This window comes from Poromitra crassiceps (genome assembly GCF_964638095.1).
Source record: "Poromitra crassiceps genome assembly, chromosome: 28".
NCBI classification, from domain to species: domain Eukaryota; kingdom Metazoa; phylum Chordata; class Actinopteri; order Beryciformes; family Melamphaidae; genus Poromitra; species Poromitra crassiceps.
In genome coordinates, this window is record NC_139651.1 from 12,405,582 (window position 1) to 12,432,667 (window position 27,086).

General features: G+C 43.3%; 2 protein-coding genes across 2 annotated transcripts in view; both read right to left on the reverse strand.

The window, feature by feature from the left end:
- The window catches only part of pla2r1 (phospholipase A2 receptor 1), a 35,955-nt gene extending 26,383 nt beyond the window's left edge, over positions 1-9,572 (reverse strand). The window contains exons 1-8 of the mRNA XM_083662284.1: positions 9,413-9,572; positions 4,597-4,977; positions 4,174-4,347; positions 3,677-3,841; positions 2,671-2,784; positions 2,344-2,493; positions 1,250-1,444; positions 367-530 (exon numbers count right to left, since the gene is read on the reverse strand). Coding sequence (XP_083518410.1) covers positions 367-530; positions 1,250-1,444; positions 2,344-2,493; positions 2,671-2,784; positions 3,677-3,841; positions 4,174-4,347; positions 4,597-4,977; positions 9,413-9,560 — 1,491 coding nt within the window. The 5' untranslated portion in view covers positions 9,561-9,572. The remainder of the gene's footprint in view (positions 1-366; positions 531-1,249; positions 1,445-2,343; positions 2,494-2,670; positions 2,785-3,676; positions 3,842-4,173; positions 4,348-4,596; positions 4,978-9,412) is intronic.
- Positions 9,573-9,972: 400 nt separating this feature from the next.
- On the reverse strand, positions 9,973-27,086 carry itgb6 (integrin, beta 6). Its single transcript, XM_083662258.1, has 15 exons — positions 26,948-27,086; positions 26,344-26,423; positions 25,773-25,974; positions 25,438-25,684; positions 25,054-25,219; positions 24,724-24,885; positions 23,300-23,395; positions 22,384-22,473; positions 18,366-18,500; positions 17,179-17,599; positions 15,665-15,887; positions 15,048-15,142; positions 11,997-12,113; positions 11,737-11,903; positions 9,973-11,613 (listed from the first exon to the last, which is right to left on the reverse strand). The coding sequence occupies exons 1-15, from the start codon at positions 27,000-27,002 to the stop codon at positions 11,527-11,529; spliced, it is 2,343 nt and encodes a 780-aa protein (XP_083518384.1). The 5' UTR covers positions 27,003-27,086; the 3' UTR covers positions 9,973-11,526.

A 27,086-nucleotide genomic window follows, 5' to 3' on the forward strand; every position in this document is an offset into this window, starting at 1 on the left:
TGACCCCAAAATTAAAAAAGAATCTGATTTTCCCTCTTACCTATAGTGCTATTTATCCATAGATCATTTTGATGTGAGTTGCCGAATTCTGGAGATATCGGCCTTCTCTCAAATACTGTACAATGCAACTGGATGGCACTTGGCCTGTGGTGCTCAAAGCGCCAAAATATACATTTTAAAAACTCAAACAGCAATGTCTCTTTCCACCCACTTACTCAAGATGATTTTCTTTCAACCAAACTACAGCCACTAGCTAACTAGCAGCAAATAACTAGTTTCTTTCGACCGGAAGAGGGTTTACCATGTGTGCTTCACAAGTTTTTTTTTTTTTTTTTTTTTTAGTAATGCACAAACAGGGTCTCTCACCTTCCTGTCTGCCTTGGCACAGAGAGTCCCGTCGGTCAGGTTGTGAGGCGGGTGGTACTGGTGCCAGAGAGTGAGAGTAACCGGAGAGCCATCGGACCACTCCACAGCCGGCGCCGACGCCCGTGCCCTCAGACCGATCCACACCTCTGGACTCTCCCCGGAGACTGCAGCACACGGATATGCACACGCAATATAGCAGTGGTTCTCAAATGGGGGTCCGGGGCACTTTGCCAGGGGGTCCGCAAAAAGTTTTCAGGAAAATAAAAATAAAAACCTTTTGCAAAAGCTTCATAGCTTTTGCCTGTTTTATTGCATGTTTGTGCATTGGTATTTGTTTGTTTTAATGTTGTAACTTTATTTCTTTTATGCTGCTATCTTGGCCAGGCTTTCCTTGAAAAAGAAGTCTTTGTATCTCAATGGGACCGACCTGGTTAAATAAAGGTTAAAAAAAAAAAAAATAGTTCAACGAAAATATTTTATGCTTTAAATCTAAAATGGTTCATGGATTACATTCTAATCTCAGTCAATTTAAAAGTCAAGCACGTTACCGTGGAAACAATAGACCCTTCTCACGGGGGCCATTTTGTGTCGAAAAGGCAGGGTAAACACAGGTGCAAGCCAAACACACTTCCATGATTGGAATTTGGAAACCCTCATTAGTGTTTTGCTTGCACCTGTGTTTATTCTGCCTTTGACACAAAACGGCCCCCGTGAAAAGGGTCTAGTATTAAGCTTAGCCCAAAATCACAAATCAGAATGAGGGGGTCCCCGGTATATTTTCTATCTTGTAAGGGGTGCTTGGCTGAAAAACATTTGAGAACCTCTGCAATATAGCATTCAAATGGTGTTGTAGTATGCAGTTGGTATAATAAAGAGAACTTACAGTTAGCCAGGAGGTTAAGCAGCAGTTCCACCTCGGACAGCGAGCGGAGGCTGGTGAGGTTTGCCGCCTGAGAGCCGCAGGCCCGGGATGAATCTTCCCAGGTTCCTGCCTCCGACTCCGGCAGCACCCGGTAGCAGAACCCATCGTGGGCCATCCAGCCCTCTGCGCACATGGTACTGTAATACTGCCAGTTCTCTGTAACAGGATGAGGCGGGAGATGACGGGAGATGAGAGACATACATTTTAAAACATGAGCTTCAGCAAACATTGTTTTAGTCAAACAGCCAGCAGCAGTGCTGTTAGAGAGAGTGTGAGAGACAGGTCAAACCTCCATGTTCCCCAGGTGCCGGGCAGCTGTTGCGGTCTGAAGCCACAGAAGCTACAAGAAGCCCTCTCACACATTCTGCACTTTGACTTAAGGTGCGTTCACACCGACCTATTCAAGTTTTTTAGTTTACATACAAAGTCAACGCAAACGAGCGATTGAGCGTATATTCGCCCGGGAGAAAAATCGCTGGGCGTCCAAGCGATAGAGACAGAGCGATAGGGTGAAAATTCGCTCGTCGCCTGAGATGAAATATCCCAACTCGAGTGAAATTTCGCTGCCATCAGTCGCTCGCTGTTCAACGCTGATTGGCTGCCGTGTGAGAGTGAGTCAAGGATCACACTGGCTTGCAACAAACCGCTGGTTTATTGTGTGGCAAGAAACCGCATTGACAGCTGATTGACAGGCTGACAGCTGACATGAAGTGAAGTCTGTACTACTGGTATAGAGCTTGCGTTAGGAGCACGCTGATAGGCTTAGCTTGTAAACAACTACGGTGGCTTGTAGTGGACAAATATCCCGACATTGCGTAACGTTATGGCCCCCAGATGTCCGTCAATTATTGTGCCTGTTGACGAGCGATTTAAACACAGCGACAGAGCGATTCCAAAGGGTTGAATCGAGCGACAGAGAGAAAAATAGATATCTCGGTGTGAACACAGCTTTAGAATGTATTCCTCCTATAATCTAGGACAACTTTGAGGAAGGAGACCACACGTGTGCGTTGGGCAGCATGTGCGCAGCATGTGTGTGTATGCGTTCTTCTCACCCAGCGGCTCGACTCTCCGGGTGTCGTTGGGTGTCTTCTTGCAGACGTAAGGCAGAGCCGACTCACAGGAGAGGCTCTGCCAGTGACCCTGGAAGGCCGAGTTGTAAACTCCACACGGTCTGTTGCCCTGCAGCGGGCTGGGTGACAGAGCTGATGGGAACAACAGGAACAGGAAGTGAGTGTCCACGTTTTATTTTGAAAGGTTTCACCCTGGCAATAGCGCTGTATTAGCTTGCAGCACTGTGCGCTCCTACGTTACAATCGCTGGCTTGCTCGGGAAGCTAAGCAGGTCTGGCTGTGGATACTTCCTTGGATGGGGCTCTGTACCTGTGGTGAAGTTGACCAGGGACAGAGGTGCTCCATCGGACCACTGCCACCCCCGTCCATGGTTCAGGTGGTGCAGTCCGATCCACACCATCACCCCGACATCAGCCAGTCGATCTGCCACAACAAAAACAATTGTTTATGAGTTGTGAAAATCAACTAGGAATTAAATGATTAGCAGACCTCTGGTGTGCAATAATTTAATTGTATTTGTATATGGAATAGTACAGAGTGACAGAAAGACAAAATAAAATATATTTACTGTAAATTATTTGATATAATGCCTGCTGACAGTGGCTGGGTAATAGGCGCATCCCTCTATCTGAAGATTATTCTTCATTATTCTTCATTTCATTTATTTTCATTATTCTTTCTGTAATTGTATGGTTTTCACTTGTGATTGTTTTTGTATATGTGTTTTTATGTGGACCCCAGGAAGACTAGCTGGTTGCTATGGCACCAGCTAATTGGGATCCTTAATAAAATAAAATTTAATCAAACGTCAACAAAAACTGACCCAGGTGGTCACAACACAAAAGCTATAATTACGTGTGTATCGGATCTGAACCACAACTTTGTCTACACTTTTCCAGTCATTTTTTTCAAATTGCCAAACTATTTCTATGTGTTTTTATGTGGACCCCAGGAAGACTAGCTGGTTGCTATGGCACCAGCTAATTGGGATCCTTAATAAAATAAAATGTAATCAAACATCATCAAAAACTGACCCAGGTGGTTACAACACAAAATCTATAATTACGTGTGTATTGGATCTGAACCACAACTTTTTCTAGACTTTTCCAGACATTTTTTTTCAAATTCCCAAACTATTTGAAGACCTGGAAATGATCAAATAGATGTTTAATACTTTTCCAGACTTTCCAGACCTGCATTGGAACCCTGTACTGTGCCTGTGTATTGCATCAGGTGGAGGAGCTGCTTGTCTTCTGGTCTGGTGCCTACTGTAGGCTATCTGAGACTGTGGCTCTCTAGCAGCTGGGATGCCTACCTGTGATGTACCTGTGCTCAGCCAGGCTGGTGATGCTCAGCAGGTCTCCACCTTGGGCCTGGCAGGTGGACAGCGCTTGGCTCCAGGTCAGGATGGTGTACAGGTTGAACTGGTAACACGCACGCAGCTCCTGGTTCGAGTCCCAGAATGTGTCGCAGCTTGAATCTATAGAGCCAGGAGTTAAGAACAAAGTAGAGAAACTCTTGTGTTAAGGAGAAGGTCAAAATAATCAATATGTGACATGTGATTCTTTCCAGTGTTCAATAATATTGCCCCTGAAAAGGATCGAAATGCCCCTAAAAGTCAGATCAAGGGGGGGAAACCTCTAGAAAAAGGTAGGCGCGCCCCTCGTAGTGCAGCGATAGATTCCCTTCCCTGCCTGCACAAGGGTTGCAGGTTCGAGCCCCCGTGTTACCTCTGGCTTGGTCAGGCGTCCATATTACCACAGGCATAATTGGGATTTCTTACCCCGGTGTGTGTGTGTGTGTGTGTTTTACCTGGTACTGGACAGAAGCCCCATCTTTCCGCGTCGTCATAGCGGGTGGTGGTGGCGCACCACTGACGATGGTCCTCGCGCCCCTCGGCTGTGCACTCTGAGTACCACTTGTTGTTGTATTTGAACGGCAACGCACACGGCATGCCATGTGCATTCCCCAACAAAGTGTGGATATCTGCATATAAAACACACCCGCTATGATTTATAATGACGTAAGTACAACATACCAAGTCAGACAATAACCAAGGTACAGTGGACCCAAGTAACAGTTGTTCCTGGACCAACATTTCTTACTAGTATGGGCTCAACGTAATATTTGAGTCTGGGGAGAGACTATATTTGCCTAAACCTAATGTTTAGGCAAAGATATGAATGTATAAAGAAAGATATACACATAATCTTTTCTCACTGAAACCATGCCTACCGTCATATGGGTGTGAGCAGGGCCCCTCTCCAGGTGTGTTGTACCTCCGCCACTGGTGGTAGGAGTTCTTCTTCACCACTACCAAACGGCCCGCCACGGCCAGCTTCATCTGGGCCGGCCCGTACAGGGAGTTGCCGTTGCAGCGCCACCACAGGGTGCGGAGGGCCACGTCGCACTCGAACGTGCCGAGCGGCTGCGACGCGTCGGAGGCGTTGACGCCCAGGCACATGCTGGTGCCCAGGTTGAAGAGGCGGTGGCGGGAGACCCACTTCCACAGCATGTGGCGAGTGGGCCGCTCGCAGCTCTCCAGCACCAGGTTGGAGCGATCGACCGTGACGCAGCGCTTCAGCGGAGAACTCTCCAGGATGAATAGGCCCTTTTCTGGAGAGGGATGGACAAGCGGGGGGGGGGGGGGGGGGGGGAGGGAATCAAGGCCTTGAAAGTTTTGGAAAATAAACAAATCGATGTGGGTCATTGAAAGTGCGTGAATTTATATATTTTATGCCAGAACAGAAGCTGAAGTTCTTTTGATCTTTTTAGGCTACGTTCCGCTATCTGCATGTGTGTCTCCCGCCGGCTGTGCGTCCTTGTTTCGCGCGCCGCCTGCCTCGAGAAATCCCGATGGTCACATGTGCGCATGAGCGATCGAAGTCGAACGATGCAGGTTAAATAGCAGCATGCAAGCAAGCTAGCTAGCTAACGTTAAGCCAACCTTCAGCTATGCCTGGAAAATGTAAAAAATGTGCAGTGTTGTGATAATAACGGTAATCAACCTTGATCCGTGTCTCAAAATATGGGTACTTGAATTTGAGGGAATTGAGTCTGGAAAGTGAAAAGTTGTTGAATTTGACATTTAAGAAGGTGTGGGAACCCTGAGGGAGGAAGTGGGGGCATTTATGTGTTTAATTGTTTAATTGTTTATTGTGGATCCCCATTAGTCTACAGCAAAGGTAAGACTACTCTTCCTGGGGTCCAAAAATACAAACATAAAAATCCAAAAGCATTGGAGTAAAAACAACACAACAAAAATAAATAAAAACAAACAAAAAACAAGTGAGTCAAGGCTCACTCAATATTCAGTATTCAATCAAATATTAACAGTATCAACTCTTCTCATAAACAAAAAGAAATGTATCGGTCTTCCTGAGTAATTATACCAGCAAAAACACTTATCCTGACCTTATTTTTACCATACTCACATGAAACCATCATATTATAATTGAAATACTTGATTACAATATATAATACATAATACATACCGTAATACAAATTCCTTCCATGTTGCACAATTAACAAATCAGTAAATCAAAGACCAAAATCTATCTTATTATTCATAACTGCAATTAACTTTTTTTTAAACATACATTTGTTCCTTACCATAGTTATATTTCTCGGTGTAAATGGAACTGGCTGATAAAGGGGTGAATGGATGAATGGATGAATGTGAGGTGTGGCCCCATCACCTCAGGAGGATGTAAACTCTATATATCAGATCTCTTGGCCATGTGATCTCATCTCATGGCTTCTCTTATCACTGCTATGCTGACGACACTCAGCTCTACCTCTCTTTCCCCCCCTCAGACACCCAAATCGAGGCACGTATCGCTGCATGCCTCAAAGACATTGGTGCTTGGATGTCTGCCCACCATCTCAAGCTGAATCTTGGTAAGACAAGAGCTACTCTTCCTCCCCGGGAAAGACTATCCCCTCACCGACCTTCCCATCTCCATTGACAACACTACTGTGTTTCCCTCTCAAACGGCTAAGAACCTTGGAGTGATCCTTGACAATCAGCTGTCCAACTCAGCCTACATCGCAGCAACTGCCCGCTCCTGTAGGTTCTCCCTGTACAAGATCCGCAAAATCCGTCCATTTCTCACAAGGGAAGCAACACAACTCCTGGTCCAGGCACTTGTCATCTCTCGCCTGGACTACTGCAATGTTCTTCTGGCTGGGCTACCTGCTGCAGCCATCCGACTGCTTCAGCTCATTCAGAACGCTGCAGCCCATTTGGTGTTCAACCAACCAAAATTCTCTCATGTCACTCCCCTCTTCCGTGACCTTCACTGGCTTCCCATCTCGGCTCGCATCAAATTCAAGACACTGGTACTGGCCTACAGGGCAGTCCACATGTCAGCTCCTTCATATCTGCAATCTATGGTCAAGTTCCAAACTTCTCATCGCTCCCTCTGCTCCTCCACCCGTCCAGATCGCCTCGCTCCTCCATCGCTACGTGGGCTCAAAAGTCGCCCGTCCCGATAGCGACTCTTCTCGTCCCTGACCCCTCAATGGTGGAATGAGCTGAGTAACCGAATCACTGCCAATCTTTCGGCGGAGACTAAAAACTCACCTTTTCAGGCTACACCTGGGCCCTTCTTTAACTAACATCTTAAAAAAAAAAACTACTAATGCTACCCATTACTTATTCCTTCTCAAACTACTTCCTACATGGTGCTAGTCTATCAAAATGTCTTAGCTGTCATTGATTGTGTTACATAGTGGTTTTCTGTACTGTTAACAAATTGTGATATTGTAAGTCGCTTTGGACAAAAGCGTCTGCTAAATGACGTAATGTAATGTGAACATTTAAACCATGTGAACAAAACTGATAAATGTGGATAACTCTTTTAACCTGGGCAAGTGGGACACCGATCAGAGTGAAGAGGACCAGAGGAACATTTCAAGGGTGTTTATTAAGGTTCAAATCCTCAAGGGTGTTTATTAAGGTTCAAATCCTCAAGGGTGTTTATTAAGGTTCAAATCCCTTGATGTTGCGGATGGATACAGGCAGATGTACTCAACAGATGATTTGTGGCTATAACAGAAACAAATAAGGACAAAGGGTTTAGTTAAGACAATCAAGGGAAACAACAGCTTTAACTAAAGGTAATCAAAGAAATCTGACCCAAATCAGAATACTCATTAAAGCAATGCACAACGGAAACTATAACAAAACTACAACTTACTTAACAATGCATCTGAAGAGAGGACAAACAACAAGGGAGTAAAACAGCAACACAGCCTTCTCTGCCACAGTCCAGGACACACAGTGTAGTAATCAGTCCAGAATTAGGTGCAGGTGTGCTTAGGTGAGGGGAAATGGCTGGAGGTGAGGGAGTGATGGGTTATGGGAATTGGAGTCCGAGAGTCACTTTTGTACACCATGTAAATTGAGAATATTACTATCAGCTATGCTATAACCATTCAGAACCAGTGCACTATTAAGGCCTAGTAGTATGTCCACCAGCTGTGGTATGGCTGCCTGAACAGACCCACCCACACCCATTTAATCTTGTCAGACGCATGCAGATCCGGCAAAACTAGAACAGGTGCATATTTTTGCCGTACCGCATGCGTTGCCCATCTATTACATGGGCGAGAGTCTGGCAGCCACACCGGAGCCGCACAGAGCTGTATACCGCAGCACACGCACAAGCTATGTTCCTGTTATTTACTGTTGTTTTGTCTGTTTGGCCAGGACTCCATTGATCTCAATGGGACTAACCTGGTTAAAAAACGGTGAAATAAAATAAAATGACATCATCCTTGTTTTCTGAATTTCCACGGAAAATGAGTAATATTGTAGCTGCAGCTGAAAGCCTGGAGGATAGGGAGGAGCTTTTGGTCAAAGGGGTCTTCGGTGTAACTGGATATACGAACAAGACAAAGGATGTATCTGGCTGATTATAGCCTACATCTGAGTGTAACCTCTGGCTTTATGTCACTCATGATGTGGGGAAAAGAGGCATGTTACAGTCGCCTGTTTGGGAAGTTTATACTAGAAACTATCTGTAGCTTATCTCTTATTAGCTTATCTCTAGGACATTTAGGTAGCCTACAAAGCATTGTGTGTGTGTGTGTGTGTGTGTGTGTGTGTGTGTGTGTGTGTGTGTGTGTGTGTGTTGTGGTTAATCATAAATTAATTCTAAATCTATACAAAACTATTAGCAACATGCTATGTGCAACATGCAAAACCACTTCAAATAATCATATTGATGCTGCATCGTAGGCTAATATAAAACTATTTTTCACACAATATTCCCCTAAATTGTTTAAAATCTCATTTTATTGCAGATTGTAAGTATGATTTGGTTTTTAATCATTAATAAGACAACAGAATAGCAAATCATGGTAACACCATATATGATTCTACTGAAAGACGATCATAATAATAGGCTATCACTCGTCGTTATGCACAGTATCCAAATTAATATTAAATAGGTACAATATGCCCTTAATTTTGCATGGCTATGATGCAGTAATGTTTAGGCTATAACTCATGCAGGCTGATCATTATTTTGAATATCTTATTATAAAATTAATAATACAAAGAGACCCGATGCATTTTTATTTATCCCAAATTTTGTACAAAGACAAACCGTTACTCAGTGTCATAATTTCATAATCACCAGCCAAACCAAATGAACAGGACGAAGACAGCAGCAGGGGGACACAAACAGGGGTCCGGGGAACCACCAGGGGGCCCTGAGGGTTTCACCGGGTCCCCAGCAAAAATGTGGAACAGTTTAATTTCACTTTACTTCATGCATGCACTAGATATTAGCACAATAGGAGCTGCATCTATTGAAAAGATGATTTTTTTCTCAGATTTTCGCTCTGCCCGGTTATCTCCACACCTAAAATACAGAAACCGTTACATAATTCTGCACCGCGTTTTAGTGCGTAAAATCGCTCCAGAAAAAGATTCTTTGGGACCAAATCTTACCAAATGGTTTGTAATATGGATTTATATGGGGTGGGTGGGTCCTTGGCATGAGAAGGTTTTTGGGGACCTGTCCGGGTGACTTTTACTTACTGTAAAACTCGCTGAGCTGGTTTTTCTCCAGGACTTCATCATCCTCTTCAGTCGCACAGTGGACGCAGCTTTTCGCCAACAACACGGCGGCGCAAAAAAGAGTCACAGCCACGACGGGATCGATGCAGCGAGACAACTGCATTACCATTTCGACGACGGGATGCGGTACTGTGGTGCAATGGTCCGCACATTCCGAGAGTCTCACAGTGTATTTTCGACGTGTTGTTTTGCCCTCATAGGAAACTTTCCGCAAAGTTTTTAGGGGGAGAGGGAGAGAGAGAGAGAGGGAGAGAGAGAGAGAGAGAGAGAGAGAGAGGGGGGGGGATGCGACGTCACGTCTGACGGAGGAGTCGCCGCTGGCTGGCATGCATCTCCCTGCTGTGAAGAAGAAACACATTCCTCACTAGCCTACAGCCGCACTAAAGCTTTCTCAATTATTAATAAATTACTAATAAAAATGGCTTCAGCTTCAAGTTGTTTTCGAAGGAAAAAAATAATGAGTGTGAATGAATAAATAAAAAAAATTTCCATTATCGTCATCATGTTCCTGATATCATAGAAGTATTCTTGGTACTGTACAGAATTTACAGAAATAAAATGATCATTGGTGTTCAAATAAAATCCAAACTTAATTGAGTCATCCTTTGACCTTAAAAAAAAGTAATTGGGTACCCAGTAGAGTTCCAGAAAGTCCCAATGAAAGAATTGTAATAGTTTAAATTTCCTACTATTTATGGCAAAGAGATAGCCTAATGTAGAGGGATGCTTTGGTTAATGTTACATGTTTTACTGCACCACCTACAACACAGATTGTATTTTACAACAAAAATCATTGGGTTTCTAGTTGGAACTAATCTGTTCAAACTGGGGTGTCTGGTCCAATACCTATCTATGGGTGGGTATGACCCCATAGCAAAAGCATTGTGCCCCCAATACAAAATTAAAGTATCATTTCAAAATAAGGCAAAGTTCAACTTTATTTAAGTGCCATGCAGCTAAAAAAAAATCAAAAAAATCAAACAGTCTCTCAATGTACAAGGCTCAGCCTCGCTTTAGAATAAACCAAACAAACAGAATATTTAACAAATCATAACCATGGATCTATATATTTACATTCATTAAAACCGTTTTCAGTAGTACACCGCTCATACTGTAGAGTCTGTTTCCAAGCTACAGTATGTTCTTTCAAAACTTGTTGGATCATGCAAGAGGAAAATATACAGTGTTCAACTGTGCACTCGCACATCACAGGCATAGGTGAATATTAATATGCACCTTACAGCAGCAAAATCATCAAGAGTGCCTGTGATTCCTTTCAGGACATTCATAGTGTTGTTATCTACTGTCGTATCACATCTCTGACCAACACACACAGATTTGTACAAAGTTAATCTCTTTGGCTGCGTTTCCCAAGAAAGAAGCTTCTTAAGGAGTTAAGAAGCTTCTTAAGGAGTTAAGAAGGCTCCAAAGAAGTGTTTCCCAAACGCCTTCTTAACAGCCTTCTTAACACATCGCTAAAAAAGGTCTTAAGAAGGGTTCTGTGAAAGGTGCTATATAAATCCACAACATTCTTATTATAAAAGGAATCCATTCTGATTAGAGGAATATAGCCTACGGTAAAACATTTAAAACACAAGTAACCATATTCCATAGAGGAGAGATTTTCAAGTGTTCCCCAATTTTAAACACTAAAGGGTGCATGAAAGAAAGGAAAAAGGGAAAAACACAACAGTGGACACTATATTATTATCTCCTTTTGCCTGACGCGGCTGAATCTGCGAGTGTTTCGTTGTTAAGAAGGTGTGACCCTTCTTACAAAACCTTCTTAACGAAAGATCATCTTAGGCTAAGAAGCAATTGGGAAACCGTTTGCTTCTTACGGGACCCTTAAGAAGGGTTAAAGAAGCTTCTTAGCGCTAAAAAGCTTTTGGGAAATGCAGCCTCTCTCTGTTTCTCTCTCTCTCTCTCTCTCTCGCATGCGCGCACACACACACACACACACACACACACACACACACACAAATGCACATATACATATTATACACATATACACATCCAGTGCACTCAGATGGTGGTTTGCATTGCCTCCTCCACAACATGCGGTCACTTTATGGTCAGAAGTGAATCTTTTCTCTGCCCGTGTTCCTATAAGTGACATTTTTGAACGTTGACGTGGAGCTTCTGAACAGAGGGTTGGTTCCCTGAGGAGAGAGAAAACACACAAAGAGGTCAGATGTCATCCTAATCGCCTCCGACCGACAGACAACTTCAAAAACCAGAGGACATTTAAAATCCGCGGTGCAAGAAAGAGTAAAAGATCTCACCGTTTGCCATTTTGCCTTTGCCCTCTCGGCCTCGAACTTGGCCACCTCCTTGCGATCGTGGACTGAGACCAGCAGCTTCCACGCGCCCAGGATGATCAGGCCGATGCTCAGGATGGCGAGGGCGACGCCCAGGATAATCATGGGGATGTTGGGCGGCTCAAGGCAATCTAGGGGGGGGAAGGAGGAAAGGAGACAACATCAAAGGGGGGGAATCTCTTTACGTACAAAACATACGTTGTTGTCGCTGTTGTGAAGCTTACCATACATCAGGAGATTGTAGACGGTGGTCAGCGTGTCACTGGCTACGACAGTGAATGAGATGAGGCAATCATTCTCAGTCTTCAGGGTGCATTGCGTAGCATGGCTCTTGTCGTATTCTGAAAGGAAATGTGAACATACATATCTATAAGGAAAGACGTGAACATACATATCTATTTTTTTTTTTTTTCCCAGATTTTTTATCAAATTTTTATCCCCCATTAGTGCCAATTTTCATTTATTTATCCAGGCTGCTGCTCCACCCTCTGCCGATCTAGGGAGAGCCGAAACTGGCTCCATGCTTCCTCCGAGATATGGGCAGTTAGCCAGCCGCTTCTTTTCACCTGACAGGGGAAGCTTCACCGGTAGGACATAGCATGTGGGAGGATCACGCTATTCCAACGAGTTCCCCTCCCTCCGAAGAGGCACCCCAAACGACCAGAGGACTTCAGCGACCAGGATATTGCATGTTTTGGTGAGGGGTTCCTATATGAAGGAAACTCCCAGGGGGCACGGGGAGAACATGCAAACTCCACACAGAAAGGCCCTTTTGACGACCCGGGGGCGGTGGGCACTCGAGGACATGCGGACGGGCACGCACTCCTTCAGCGCTCACAGCGTCCCAGGTGGGAATCGAACCCAGGACTTTCTAGCTGTGTGAGGCGACAGCGCTTACCACTGCATCACCGTGCCCCCGAACATACATATCTATAAGGGAAGACATGTGAACATACATATCTATAAAGAAAGGACATGTGAACATACATATCTATAAGGAAGGGGTGAAGGCATTAATCCATTGTGTATCGCCTTCCCGCTGAATTGTGCTAAGAACGTAAGAGGATACACTCTCCTCTGTCTTGCTGTCAGTGTGATTTCCATATCAAAGACTACAATCTGCTGTTTAATGTGTGCGCATATGTGTGTGTGTGTGTGTGTGTGTGTGTGTGTGTGTGTGTGTGTGTGTGTGTGTGTGTGTCCGACACCATTGTCTTTCACCTCTGAAGCCTGAAGATCTTCTGTGATCATCAGATATAGCTCTCAGCTTGCACAAGTGTAACCAAGTTCAAAATAAATCCCCTCCATATAGGAAGCCGAGGTCTTTGCCTATTCACTTGCACTACAATAGCAGTGTCTGTACGACAAGGTAAATAATATGTTCGCCATTGTCTGCTGTTGGCTGAACGGACATGGCCGCTGTTCTATTAGAGAGAGGGGGCGCGGGCTTCAGAGAGACACCCGAGTCGATGCAGGGCGGCATTCCTCCAAACCTCTGACCCATGGGGAAACTTAGCATGGCAACCTCTGTTGATACCATTATCAAAAGAACTGTGCTGGGAAAACAAACTCAGGCCACATCGGGCCTTTACACTACAGGTAGGTTACAGGTAGGATCATGCTAATACCCCCGTTCACACCATACGCTCAACCTAAGCATCAACCTACGCTGAACCCACAAGTTTCATTTAGGCGTCCTTGTTAACAGGTGAGGCTGTTCGTTCACACCACCCGCGCGCGCGTGTCACGCTGAAGCTACGCTCATGCCTTTGCTCAAGCGATCGTTCAGGATTCAGTCCTATTTTCCAAGCCTGACGCGTGAAGCTTGAAGCTGCCAGGCATGAAGTCAATGGGAGTTGTGGGCGGGTTCAAGGCGCGCCGAGGAGGAGGCGCTGAGAGGAAAAGAGAAGGCTTCTTGTGTGAACGGTGAGGCGTCAGTTCAGCTTGTGCCTGCCTCAAGCTTTAGCTTGTCCTGTGTGAACAAGGGCTAAGAGCCTGGTCCATGTAGACTTTTTATACTTTAATCAATATAATTTATACTTATTGGAAAGCGTCGCTCAACACATGGTCACTGACGAAAAATAAACTGTCGCCCCCCATGGTGTTGCATTTATGGTTAATAACCACATCGGACATAACCAGCGCTGTCCCTGCAACCTGATGTAACGTTCAACTGCAGCATAATGACACACGACTCACCTCCTCTCTCTCTCTGGGAAGTTGTTCATGGTGTTCTTTGTGATTTTCACAAAGTCATACATACATCCAGGACAGGCCGATGAAAATAGCGGGGACACGTTTTCATATTCATTTCAATCGATTTCAATACAGCGAAAACCAAAAGAAGGAAGTGAAGCGCGCGTGGCTTCTATCTAGCCAATCACACATGCGCAACACTATGCGCGACATTAGAAATTTCACTTGGTAGGAGACACTTCTCGTCGACACTTGAAGGTGTCGACTCAAGTCTTCATTTCTGTCAGCGACGGTTTCAAAAGTGTCAACAGACCAAGTATAAATTGGGCTTTAGGTTCAGCCCACTATGGTAAATCTGTCTACAATGCACATCTTATATATAAAAAATGTAGTAAGTGGGTCCTGTCTGTCTGCAATTTTTGTCCCACTTTCTTCTTCTCCTTCTGTGGTGTTTTATGGCAGTTGGCATCCTTTATGTTGCATTACCCCCTCCTTCCATCCACTGTTTCCCTACATCTCTTCTTCACCACCATTTAGCGGGCACCAGAGGTCCCACATTATGAGATTTGTGATGATTCTGGTCAGTAATGATGTCACTGATGATGTCACGATGTCTATGACATCATCAGTGATGTCACTCGAGCACTCGATGACGTCATCAGTGATGGTCACTCGGGAAATTGTGATGTCACTGATGATGTCACAATGTCTACTGCGAAGGTGAGTGATGTCATCAGTGATGCGAAATTTAGCAATTGTTCGCTGTGCATGCCAATAGAGCAGGCGAGGCCACGCAGCAGCCGGGCTTCGGGCGAGGCTCTTGATGATGCCATCAGTGATGGTCACTCGAGCAATTGTGATGTCACTGATGATGTCACAATGTCCATGACATGCGAAGTTGAGCAATGTGCGCCGAGTGATTTCTAGTACAGTAAAATCTCAATGTTAACACATTTTATTGTTTAGATGTGTGTTGTTGCGTATTGTCCCTGTCTAAATAACCTTCCTAATAATAATAATAATATTAATGGTGGTCTCAAATGCCGGTACAGAACAAGGTAGGTGTGGGAGACATTCACCTGTTGTGTTGATGATAACTTTAGGAATGCTGCACCTTGGGATGCACATGTCCTTGTCGCTGTCCTTGGCTTGGAGATGGCACTCTATGCACGATCTGTGGCGAAAACATGCAGACAAAAAAATAAAACGATATTCTTTCCCCCTCTCAGAGTTCTCGTCTCTTGGGCGGGTAAGAGGTTTTATAATCACTGATACAGAGGAATCAGAGTCTTGGGCCACTTATCAGGAGGAGTGTTCCCAAGGCTTCACTCGCTCCCTATCAGCCGTCTACCCCCTCAACAGCGGTGTCAAATGCACCGGCCCTGACAGCTGCTTTACAACGGAGAAAGGAAATCTTCGAGCCCTGCTGTGTTGGGGACATTAGTTGTCTTTTGATGTCACCTGGAATCTGTGGACAAATGTCCACAACAAGAGGCCCAGAACATGATATGGCCACACTTCAAAGAACAGACGGATCACATGGTTTAAGGAGACAACATATTATACCTCTTAGTAACAAAAAAAGAAAAAAAAGAATCCAAGAATGACCAAAGCAACGCAGACAGAAGCTTCTGCATTACAACCTCGTTCACCTTTTACTTGTAAGAGCTGACGATGGATACGTGCGTCTTCTCACCTTGCAGAGCTGCAGGTGTCTCCGCACGTGGGACACTTCTCACACCTGTCCCCGAAGGCTCCGGGCACGGAGCACACACACCGGCCGCACTCGCACGTCCCCCGGCCGCTGCACATGGCTCCGTCCTCCGACACGCACGCCTCCGTGCTGCTGCTGCAGTTGCAATACTCGCCCGTCCAGCCGCTCTGACACACACACTCCCCGCAGTCGCACTGTCCATGTCCTGCGAGCACACACACACACACACACACACACACACACACACACACACACACACACACACACACACACACACACACACACACACACACACACACACACACACACACACACACACACACACACACAATCACACATAAGGCTCACAGGACACTGCACAATACAAAGGGTGGAAGTGACTAATTGCACTTAATTGCGCTTTGAGTTGAGTTGATTCAGTAGCTTTTTGGCGTACTTTTTGGATTTTTTTTTAAGGGACAGCTCACCCTAAAATCAAAAATACATATTTTTCCTCTCACCTGTAGTCCATCTATATCATTTTGTGTTAGTTGCCTGAGTTTTGGAAATATCGGCCACAGAGATGTCTGCCTTCTCTTGAATACAATGGAACTGGATGGCACTCGGCTTGTGGTGCTCGAAGCACCGAAAAAATACATTTGAAAAACTCAACAGCATTGTCTATTTCCAGAAATCATGACCCGGTTAGTCAAGATAATGCACAGACTTTGTTGTTCGCAGTTTCATGTAGGAACTATTTATATATCTCCAAAACTCAGGCAACTAACACAAAATTATATAGATGGATAAATAGCACTACAGGTGAGAGGAAAAATATGTATTTTGGATTTTAGGGTGAGCTGTTCCTTTAATTGTGCTTTGAGTTGAGTTGATTCAGTAGCTTTTTGGTGTACTTTTTGGATTTTTTTTAAAGTAAAGTAAAAGTAGTTTTACTTTTACGTATGGTTTTGCTGAAGTATTATACTGTGCTTCACTACATTTTAAATTACATAAACTACATATTTTGAGGCTCTCCACAACAATCAGAAACTAGAAAGTCGTGAATTGGCCAATTGTGGAGTCATTCGCATTGAACCAAAAAAAAAAAAGTGTAATCTGGTTTTACTTTTTGTGCACTTTAATCTAGTTTGAACTCTGTCCTCCTCTCATCCTTTTACAATTCCATGGGAAAGGTCACATCATTTCAAAAATAGTAATTCGGTAAATTGTACTCGGTTTTAAATGAACAACTTTTAGGGGAATTCTGCAGTGACAAAAAAAAGTGTTGAATCAAAACTATCCTATATTTGAAAACGGTGTCAGGTGTGTCCAGATGTTTCACTGGTAGTGTAAGTCGTTTATTTTTTACCTTGGTAATTTTACTTCTACCTGAGTAAAATGTCAGCAAGGTAACCCTACTTCTAGTTGAGGTTGATTCTTTTTATGAGGCCTACTCTTTCCACCCTGGCCAAAATACACAGTGTCATGATCAGTCACACTGTGAGCCAGGCTCTCACCTCCACAGAGCTCCCCACGGAAGCGGACGCAGGAGTAGTCGTTGCACTCGCAGTACGGCCCGTAGACGCGTCCGAAGCTGGACGCGTGACACGCACACTGTCCGCAGAAGCAGTCGCCCTGGCCGCTGCACGACTCCGCCTCCTCGCCGCGGCGGCAGGCGCTGCTCAGAGCGCTGTCCTCGGTGCATTGGCACCGCGGGCCCAGGTAGCCCGGCTGGCACACGCACACCCCGCAGCGCAGCGCCCCCTGGCCCCCGGTGCAGTGGCTGCTGTTGTTGGCCTCCGAGGGGCCCCGGCAGTCGCAGGAGCACAGGGACTCCAGCTCCACCTCCAGACTGTCCTGGAAGCCCACCGCTTTGAGGGAGAAGCGACGCGGAGCCTGCAGGCATTCGGTCAGCTCCACGGACACGTTGAACACTACCTGAGGAGCGAAGAGGCGGAGGGAGGATTCTGGTTGGTTGGTTGGTTGTTTGATAAGCAAAAGTAATGCACAGCCATCACATGTCCAAAACCTTATTTCCAATGTGGGCCTTAGCTAAGAAGACATGTCATGACCGAGAGTCACAGAATAGTCCATAAGAAAACACAGATACATAATGAGATACAAAACAGGTGTATAAAATGAGCTCATTACTTACAATTTTCAATGCAGACATCAACTAACAATTTGAATAGCTCCCATGAGTGATTATGTAAGTTAGTGGTTTACTCTTTTTGAGGCCATTTACACCAGGCGTTAACATGCGTTTTCTGTGATCAGATTGCAATCAGATTGTGTTTTATCACTTGAAATGCCAGGTGTAAACACCCCCAAAACGCATTGAAGAAGGATTGCAATCTGATCGGCCAAACCACCTCCGGAGGTGGTCAGAGATGCATTGTGTACACATTGAACACAAGAGTAAATGCAATGTGTCCTCTCAATCTGGATACAGCAACTTTATGCGGATTGAGAGGCCAACCATTTCTGCAATCTGATTGCAATCTGATGGCAGAAAACGCATGTTAACGCCAGGGGTAAAAGGCCTCTTTGTTAGTCCTTATTATAAATCGTGTAAGGCAACCTGTTTATTTCGTGATTTGATTTCATAAAGGCAAATTCAATCCACCAGAATTGTCAATTGTCATTCAAATGTAATACCACAGACCAGAGAATATACAATGTGAGACAAGAAAGACCAACAGACCGTGTCTCCAGCTTTGATGTTGGAGCAGCGTTTCAGGCCAGGGAGGACCGTCCCATCCGGGCAGATGGCTGTGAAGGACATCTGGAGTTCCTCCGTGTCTCCCAGGACTTCCAGTTCGATCTCTGAACGTAGTTCCTGGAAAACAGCGCAGCACAGACAGACAGACAGATTGTAGCCCCCCTGTAGCACGATGCAGTTTGAAAAGTAAGGCGTGGCACTGAGCAGAACTCACTCCTCCATCAGACACTCAGACAGCAAAGATCACAAAAACACCAAGATCTACAAACAATTGACTTGCTTTATCATTAAGATCTGTCGGGGCATTTTAGGTGGAGTCATCAGACCGCACTGACCTGTAACATGTTGAGACTGTTCGAAACCTCCTATCAAGCTATTTCTGTATAGGGGTGAGTCATCAGCCCAGGTGTGCCGGGGTGTACCCAGCACCTGAGGGAAGACTGATTGATGATGGTTGACCTCAGCCCAGCTGGAGGACAGACTTCCTGTTTAACTAAACTGACTGGGTGCTAACAGAGGCTTAGCTGTGTGTTTGATGATGATGATGCTTAGAGACAATGGGGGAAAGGGTTATGGGACACACCCAACTAAAGATGCTGTGGAATCGCAGTATTGCACACAAAGGTACGATAACTCTTCTTCGCTGAATATGTTGTATGGTAGTTAAAATAAGGTGCCCAAACTCTTCTTCGCCTGGGCGCCTAGTGTAGAGGTACATGTCAAAGCACTCGCCTACCACCGAGGAGACCCGGGTTCAAGTCCCAACAGTGGTACTTCCGGCTTGGTCAGGCGTTCCTATTGACATAATTGGCCATGTCTGTGGGTGGGAAGCCGGTGGGGGTATGAGTCCTGGTCGCTGCACTAGCGTCTTGTCTTGTCTGGTCGGGCAGGGGGGGGGGGGGACGGGGGGACTGGGGGAATAGCGCGATCCTCCCACACGCTACGTCCTGCCAGTGAAACTCTTCACTGTCCGGTGAAAAAGAAGCGGCTGGTGATTGCACATGTATCAGAGGAAGCATGTGCTAGTCTCCGGCTCTCCCCAAATTGGCAGAGGGGGTGGAGCAACGACCTTCACTGAATATGTTGTATGGTAACGGAACCAACGCCATGCACGGACACATATCGCCAAACCCGGACAGCTTAGTTTGGGGACACGAGTGACGTGCTTCCTCCTTCTTTGCGGGATATTCAAAAGGTTAATTGTCAGCTGTCGCAAATCGCTTTTATTTGCAGATATCTGACAGTCTATATGTGATAGAGAATGGAATTTCACCATTCCTTATCCGCTAAATGTATATATAACAGCTGATAGCCTAAACCAAAATTAATTTGAAACCAGGAGTCCAGGAAGATGTCTTAATGAAAGTATATTTAAAATGCCAATGGAACTTATATTTTTCTCCAACAATATGTGTAAAGTTTCATATTAATATGTGCATGATAAAAGGTCCAAATACCTTATGAAAGTGCCTTTGATAAGAGAAAGTCGCAGTGAGCCGCTTGGGCGACGGTACCACAGAAGAAGAATATACCATGAAGAAGAAAGGCCCTGTAAAACTAGCCCAGGCGACGACTGGTCGCATTTGGGGATTTCAGCTCGCAGCTTTTTCACTAGCAATAAGGTCATTTATAGTGAATGATTCAAACAAGATGTCTCCAGAAAGAGAAGAAGTTTGACTTGTGCTTTCAGCCATTAAACCGGGTGGAAACAGCACCTGACCATTTGTAGCAGCTGTTGAAACAGAATTTTGATAGAATATTGTCAAAAAAGTGGTTGGGTTTGGTGTCGGTGACGCTAGTTAGTTACTGTAAAATAAGGTGCCCAAATATCTTTTAAACTCTTCTTCACTGAATATGTTGTATGGTAAAATAAGGTGCTCAAATATCTCTTTAACTCTTCTTCACTGAATATGTTGTATGGTAGTTACTGTAAAATAAGGTGCTCAAATATCTCTTTAACTCTTCTTCACTGAATATGTTGTATCGTAGTTACTGTAAAATAAGGTGCTCAAATATCTCTTTAACTCTTCTTCACTGAATATGTTGTATGGTAGTTACTGTAAAATAAGGTGCTCAAATATCTCTTTAACTCTTCTTCACTGAATATGTTGTATGGTAGTTACTGTAAAATAAGGTGCTCAAATATCTCTTTAACTCTTCTTCACTGAATATGTTGTATCGTAGTTACTGTAAAATAAGGTGCTCAAATATCTCTTTAACTCTTCTTCTCTGAATATGTTGTATGGTAGTTACTGTAAAATAAGGTGCTCAAATATCTCTTTAACTCTTCTTCGCTGAATATGTTGTATGGTAGTTACTGTAAAATAAGGTGCTCAAATATCTCTTTAACTCTTCTTCACTGAATATGTTGTATGGTAGTTACTGTAAAATAAGGTGCTCAAATATCTCTTTAACTCTTCTTCTCTGAATATGTTGTATGGTAGTTACTGTAAAATAAGGTGCTCAAATATCTCTTTAACTCTTCTTCACTGAATATGTTGTATCGTAGTTACTGTAAAATAAGGTGCTCAAATATCTCTTTAACTCTTCTTCACTGAATATGTTGTATGGGTAGTTACTGTAAAATAAGGTGCTCAAATATCTCTTTAAATCTTCTTCTCTGAATATGTTGTATGGTAGTTACTGTAAAATAAGGTGCTCAAATATCTCTTTAACTCTTCTTCACTGAATATGTTGTATGGTAGTTACTGTAAAATAAGGTGCTCAAATATCTCTTTAACTCTTCTTCACTGAATATGTTGTATGGGTCGTTACTGTAAAATAAGGTGCTCAAATATCTCTTTAACTCTTCTTCTCTGAATATGTTGTATGGTAGATACTGTGGTGCTCAAATATCTCTTTAACTCTTCTTCACTGAGTATGTAACTGGACCCCAGGAAGATTAGCTGGTGCCACAAGCATCAGCTAATGGGGATCCTTTTTAAATAAATAAATAAATAAATAAATAAATAAATAAATAAATAAATAAATAAATAAATAAATAAATAAATAAATAAATAAATAAATAAATAAATAAATAAATATGTTGTATGGTAGGTACTGTAAAATAAGGTGTTCAAATATCTCTTTAACTCTTCTTCACTTAATATTTTGTATGGTAGTTACTGTAAAATAAGGTGCTCAAATATCTCTTTAACTCTTCTTCACTGAATATGTTGTATGGGCAGTTAAAATAAGGGGTCCAAAATGTACTAAATAACAATCACGAATCCAAAAATTGCTCTGAAGTAGGAAATACCAATCTGCAGAAGCATCAGTAGCTGTAATCAGTGCAATCATAGGGTTTCCCCTTCAGTGTGGTTAACATGGCAGAAGCCTAAACGTGGGTGTAAACGACGTATCTGATGAAGTGATTAGAGGACTGCAGGCGTGCCACCAGTCACTGCCGCCAGGGGGGATTTAGACAAGAGATGAAGTGCAAGAGAGCTAGACAGACAGAGAGAGAGAGAGAGTTAGACAGACATAGGGGGAGGAGGGAGAGAGAGAGAGAGAGAGAGAGAGAGAGGGGGAGTGGGAGAGAGAGCCACAGATAGAAGGGGGCGAGGAGGAGATCAAACAACTGGGACAGGCATAGACTTGCTGTTAAGCATACTGATGCAAAGGACAAGCCCATAGCCAGGAAGAGAGAGATAGGAAGAAAGTGTGAAACAGGAAAACGAGAAAGAAAGAACGACGAAGGCAAGGCTGAGTCATATTATTGGCTCTAATGAAAGAGAAGAGAAATATAATGTACAGAGGACTGATTCATGTATGAGCGTATGAATCAATCCTCACAACAAACGATGTCAATGTGTCACGTTTTTGTCTGAAGAAACTCTCTGCTGGGGCTGGCCGAAAAAGATGAAACTAGGATTATACGATAAAGGTTATACTGAATCATAATGGCTTTTTTTTGTTTGTTGTTGTTGTTGTCCTATCGTCTTCCAAACCTGCACATACTAGCCTGCCCACACATTCAGATTGGGATCTGTTGATTTACTTTGTATGCCGTTACGATCAGCTCCAGGACGTTCCGGGAATCTGTCGCCAGCACTCCAACCGTGGCGCCAGGTATGAGGTTTGCATAGTTCTATATGAGAAAAACACATCACAGCAAAAAAAAGCACAGTTAGAAATTGCGGGCAGACTTGGCTCAGGCCCGTGGAGGAAAGAATACCGTGACAAGGAGAGGGCCTGTTCCAACACGTCCAATGAGAATGCTGCTCGATGAATCAAATATGCTAACCTTCAGTGACATTCAGTGTTCAGGGTAACTCATTACAAAAGTAACATATTACATGTAATATATTACTTTTAGCAGTAACTCAGTAATATAACGTATTACAATAGGATTTCAGTAATATTATACCAGTTCCTTTGTCAAGTAACACAGGTTACAAATTGAGTTACACTGTTTATTTTATTTTATCAAAGCACATATTTAAATAAAGATACAATCATTTCCTAATCAAATTGTGTGTTTTTATGCAAATAACCACTATAGACGACAATAACAAAGGAAAAGGATAATATTTAGAATTTTGGATTGTTTACACTGACTTCAAGACGGTTGAATTTTTTTTTTTGCGATGGTTCCGGGGTGGCGATGTCATTCTGCTACTGCTGTTATTTTGGTGAAAGTCATGTAAAAGTAGTGTAATAAGTAACGAGTTACTCTACACAGACAGTAATATTGTAAAGTAATGTATTACTTTCAAATGAAAGTAACTAGTCATGTGTAGTATATTACATTTTGAAAGTAACTTGCTCAACACTGGTGACGTTGTGGTCAGAGAGCAACTTTTCCTTTGTCACAGTTCTATAGTTGAACCTATAGGACTTCTTGTTGCTGGGTTTCCCCAAACAAATGTCAAATGAATACCGCTAGGCTAGTATACATAGGGAAGAAGGCTCACCTCATAGTTGTGTTTCTGGTTTTCTGTCACAGCGAATATCAGCAAGATGTTATTCTCCACCAATTTGTCAATCAGCTGTCCAAGAGTTGGGTACTCCTGGAAAATTTGGTCAAATTTCAAACAATTATAAATGGAAGGCAGTGATTTTTCATGCTGAATAATATAAGAGAGATAAGGCAAGGCAAGACAGTTTTATTTGTATAGCACATTTCATACACCGGTGCAATTCAAAGTGCTTTACAGAGTAATACAAAATATAGTAAAGGTATAATAGTTACAATTAAAAAGTGGAAAAAGTACAGACAAGAGATACAAAAGATAAAAGGCTTCAAAAGTAAACTAGTACAGTTCAAATCAAGTGAAATAGATTTAAAAAAAATCCAACTTTTGCACATTGTGAGGGAACCCATGATTTTCTTGAATTTTCTTATCTCCTGTCCTTCCTGATTGTACTCTTGAGCTGATATTTACATCAGATCTCACTGCCTAAGGCAGATGAGAGTCATGGATTCTCCTCTTGGTCAAAGACCTCACCATCCACAGATGGGATGCGAATCACACAGGGTAAAGCTCTGTCCCCACACATAGTGTTCCCTCATGCACATGTAAGCATTACCTGGACAAGACCAATTAAAAGGTGCCTGTGTCAGCTTCGTTGGGAAACAGTTATTGAAGGCTATTTAAAAGCTAAGCTGAAAATACAAGTTTTTTGCCATTACACGGTAGAGTAGGCAGTGTAAAATAGGACGGTTTTTAGCTTTGACTTCAAAGTGTCAGATCCGGGGCATGTCTATCATCTGGGTCTGTGTTGCATGATAACAAAATGCTGCTTCACCGTCTTATGTTCTATTCTTGGGCCAGCCAGTAGGCCAGCCCCAGATGTCCTAAAGGTCCTAGAAGGGTCACATGGCACAAGCATATCAGAGATGTATTTGGCCATTATAAGGATTTTAGTAATGCAGCCATATTTCATTTTCATCAGGACCCATGGCAGCGGCATTCTGAACAAGGTCAAATCCTTCATGTTAATTAGTCTAGTTGTTTTATACAGTTGTGTCCATGCATACTGTATGGATTTTATTCACACTTGTTGAGCTTGTCATTTTGATATGTCAGATATGTAAGAGGCATTGTTTACCGTACAAGTGTGACTTATCCTATTCATATTTCTATTGTCTTTCATGCTGTGCGCCATGAGAAAGTGGTCCTAATTTATTTTATTTTATTGCATCCTATTCTTAAACTTTGTGCATTTGTTTTGGATTTACATACTGGGACAGCAGGAAGAATAGCAAGCACCCTCGTGCACAGCTAACGGGAATCCTTATCATTAAACAATAAACAATACAAATCTAAAAAATCTAAAAATCTAAAATCAAATGAAATTCTACTCCGTTGAGGGACTTGAGCCTCTGTGAGCTTACCAAAATGGTGGACATGGCGTACTCGTTGTTGACGTCCAGATGACACTGCCCGTCGTTGGGGATCACGATGCCAGCCATCTTACTGTCCATGCCAAAGTGCGAGTCCGCATCGCTGACAAACACCAGCAAACGCATGGAGTCATTCCTCCAGCCTATCTTGTCCTAATCAAGAGACATCAGATATCTTTTCAAAGCAGAGCAAAACCCAGGTGCCATTTCTGACACCTGACAAGAGCTGGGTGGTAGACAGACAGGATGTTGTTGTTTATTACAGACTGTAAGCAAAAGTACAACTCTTTCTCAGGCATGCTTTCTCATGTCTTGTCTTACCCCACAAACCACTGCCTGCATGATTGCATCAAAGCCACACTCTGGGACATCGATATTAGCAGAAACCCGTTGCTCAGAAATGATCTGGTTGAACTTGTCGGTGCTGCTCGTCAGCGACAGTCCATGTCTGTAGCCAAATGTTGGCAGACAGTCCGAGTCTACATCCCTGTGACACACCGGAGATCAGGCATGAGCGTTCATAAAATAATATTTTGCAACTGCAACAACAACAACTATCGATACAATCTGACCTTTCAGACATGAGATTGTAAAATAGTTGCATGCAAAATTTTGCAACCTCAACCATACGTCTACAGAGAGAGAATGTGGTGGAAGATGAGTCACTGGTTCTGTTTTAATTTCCCCAGCTGAATAGCAGCCTACCTGCAGGGGTTGGCCATGTCTTTCTCTGTGATCTTGATGAAGGGCAGCGTGGGTTTCTCCACAAAAGATCCAAAGCCCAGGCGGAACTTACTGGTGAGTTTGGCCATCTCTTTAGACAGAGTGGAGCCCAAGTCCTTGATCATCTCCAGATCATCGATCATGGATGCTGAAAGGTCCATCAGGTAGTAGATATCCACAGGATAGTCCTCTGTCTGTTCAACTCTGAGCTGGAAGGTCATCTGGCTGCCTGCACACAAAAAAACAAAAAAATAAACAGCTTATTGCTGGTTTGAAAATGAAGAACGTTTTCTTTAAAAATGCTTCAGATTTCGTACCGGGCCGTAGCTTGAGAGTCATTTTCTGCGGGGAGATCTGGGTGCTGTTAGTATTATTGTCGGACTTCTTCGCAGTCGGGCGATCCTGGAGGATCTGGCCGTGGGAAACAGGGAATTCCAGCTGGTCATCGACACATCCCTTCTCTCGCAGGCTGTCCGGTGTGTCACATCGCTCACTGACAGAGAACCAGTCGGTGAAATTCTGAGCGATGGAAGAAAAAAAATCAAAGGTTTAGCTGTCCACAGACTGAAGACTTGAGTTCACCTTTACTGTGCTACAAATATTTAGTTACATTATAATACGCAACTGTATCAATGTTTAATGAATGTGCAACTTTCCAATCTTTGTCAGCAGCAAAAGTTGTTGTCTCTGTCGTTTATTTATTACCAGCAGCTCAAAATCAAAGTCAATTATTTCTAAATTGATGATCACTGTCATCTATGCGGTTTCATATGGCCAAGCCTGTAAGTCGTTAACAAGATGTGTATACTGTTTCTTGTACTGTTTGGTCGGAACAAATAAAAATTAAATTAAATTAAATTAAATATAAAGCCAACAGTAGCTGCCTACCTCCTGTGAGCACCAGGCACAGTGAGGACTTTGCTGGAGACAGTCATCGCAACTCACAACACTTCCAACTGAGCAGGACCCTGCATGGGAACAGGGACAAACAGAGGCGACTAAAAAGCAGAACACACTGAGATGTGGTTGACAATGACATCTATTAGGGAAGTCTCATCTTAAAGTCTGAGGAAAATAACTAAATACAAATGTCTTACATTTTTATAATAAAATAAATAATAAATAATAAATAAATAAAAATGTCTTACATTTTTATAGCCTAATAACAACATTAGCCTATGTGGTTTGTTTATAATGTGATGATATGCGATAACATCTATGACCCATTTAAATATCAGGATGAAGTGCAGTAAAAAAAAAAAAAAAGTACGTCGTTTGCTTCATAATCTAATAAAGGTGGAAGATAACATTGTTTACAGTGTTATGAAAAATAGGAACACATTAACCAATCACAACTTCCAGGAGGACAGATTTATGGGCCGCACTATGACCGAGAAACTGTCTCATTCTTTTTTCTTTTCTTTTTTACTCACACATATTTATGTTGCCACTGAGTTTTGAATGAAGCAAAGCCAACGGAAACTCTCCTTACCCTCCACGTTGTTGATCCAATAGCGGAGAATTAGGCTCAATAGTACAAGCCCCATTAGTCCGCGCGGTTACTGGTTATGAGGAGAGATAATGGAAACAGTTGAAGTTGTCTCATATTTACAGGAGTCCAGGTGAAATAC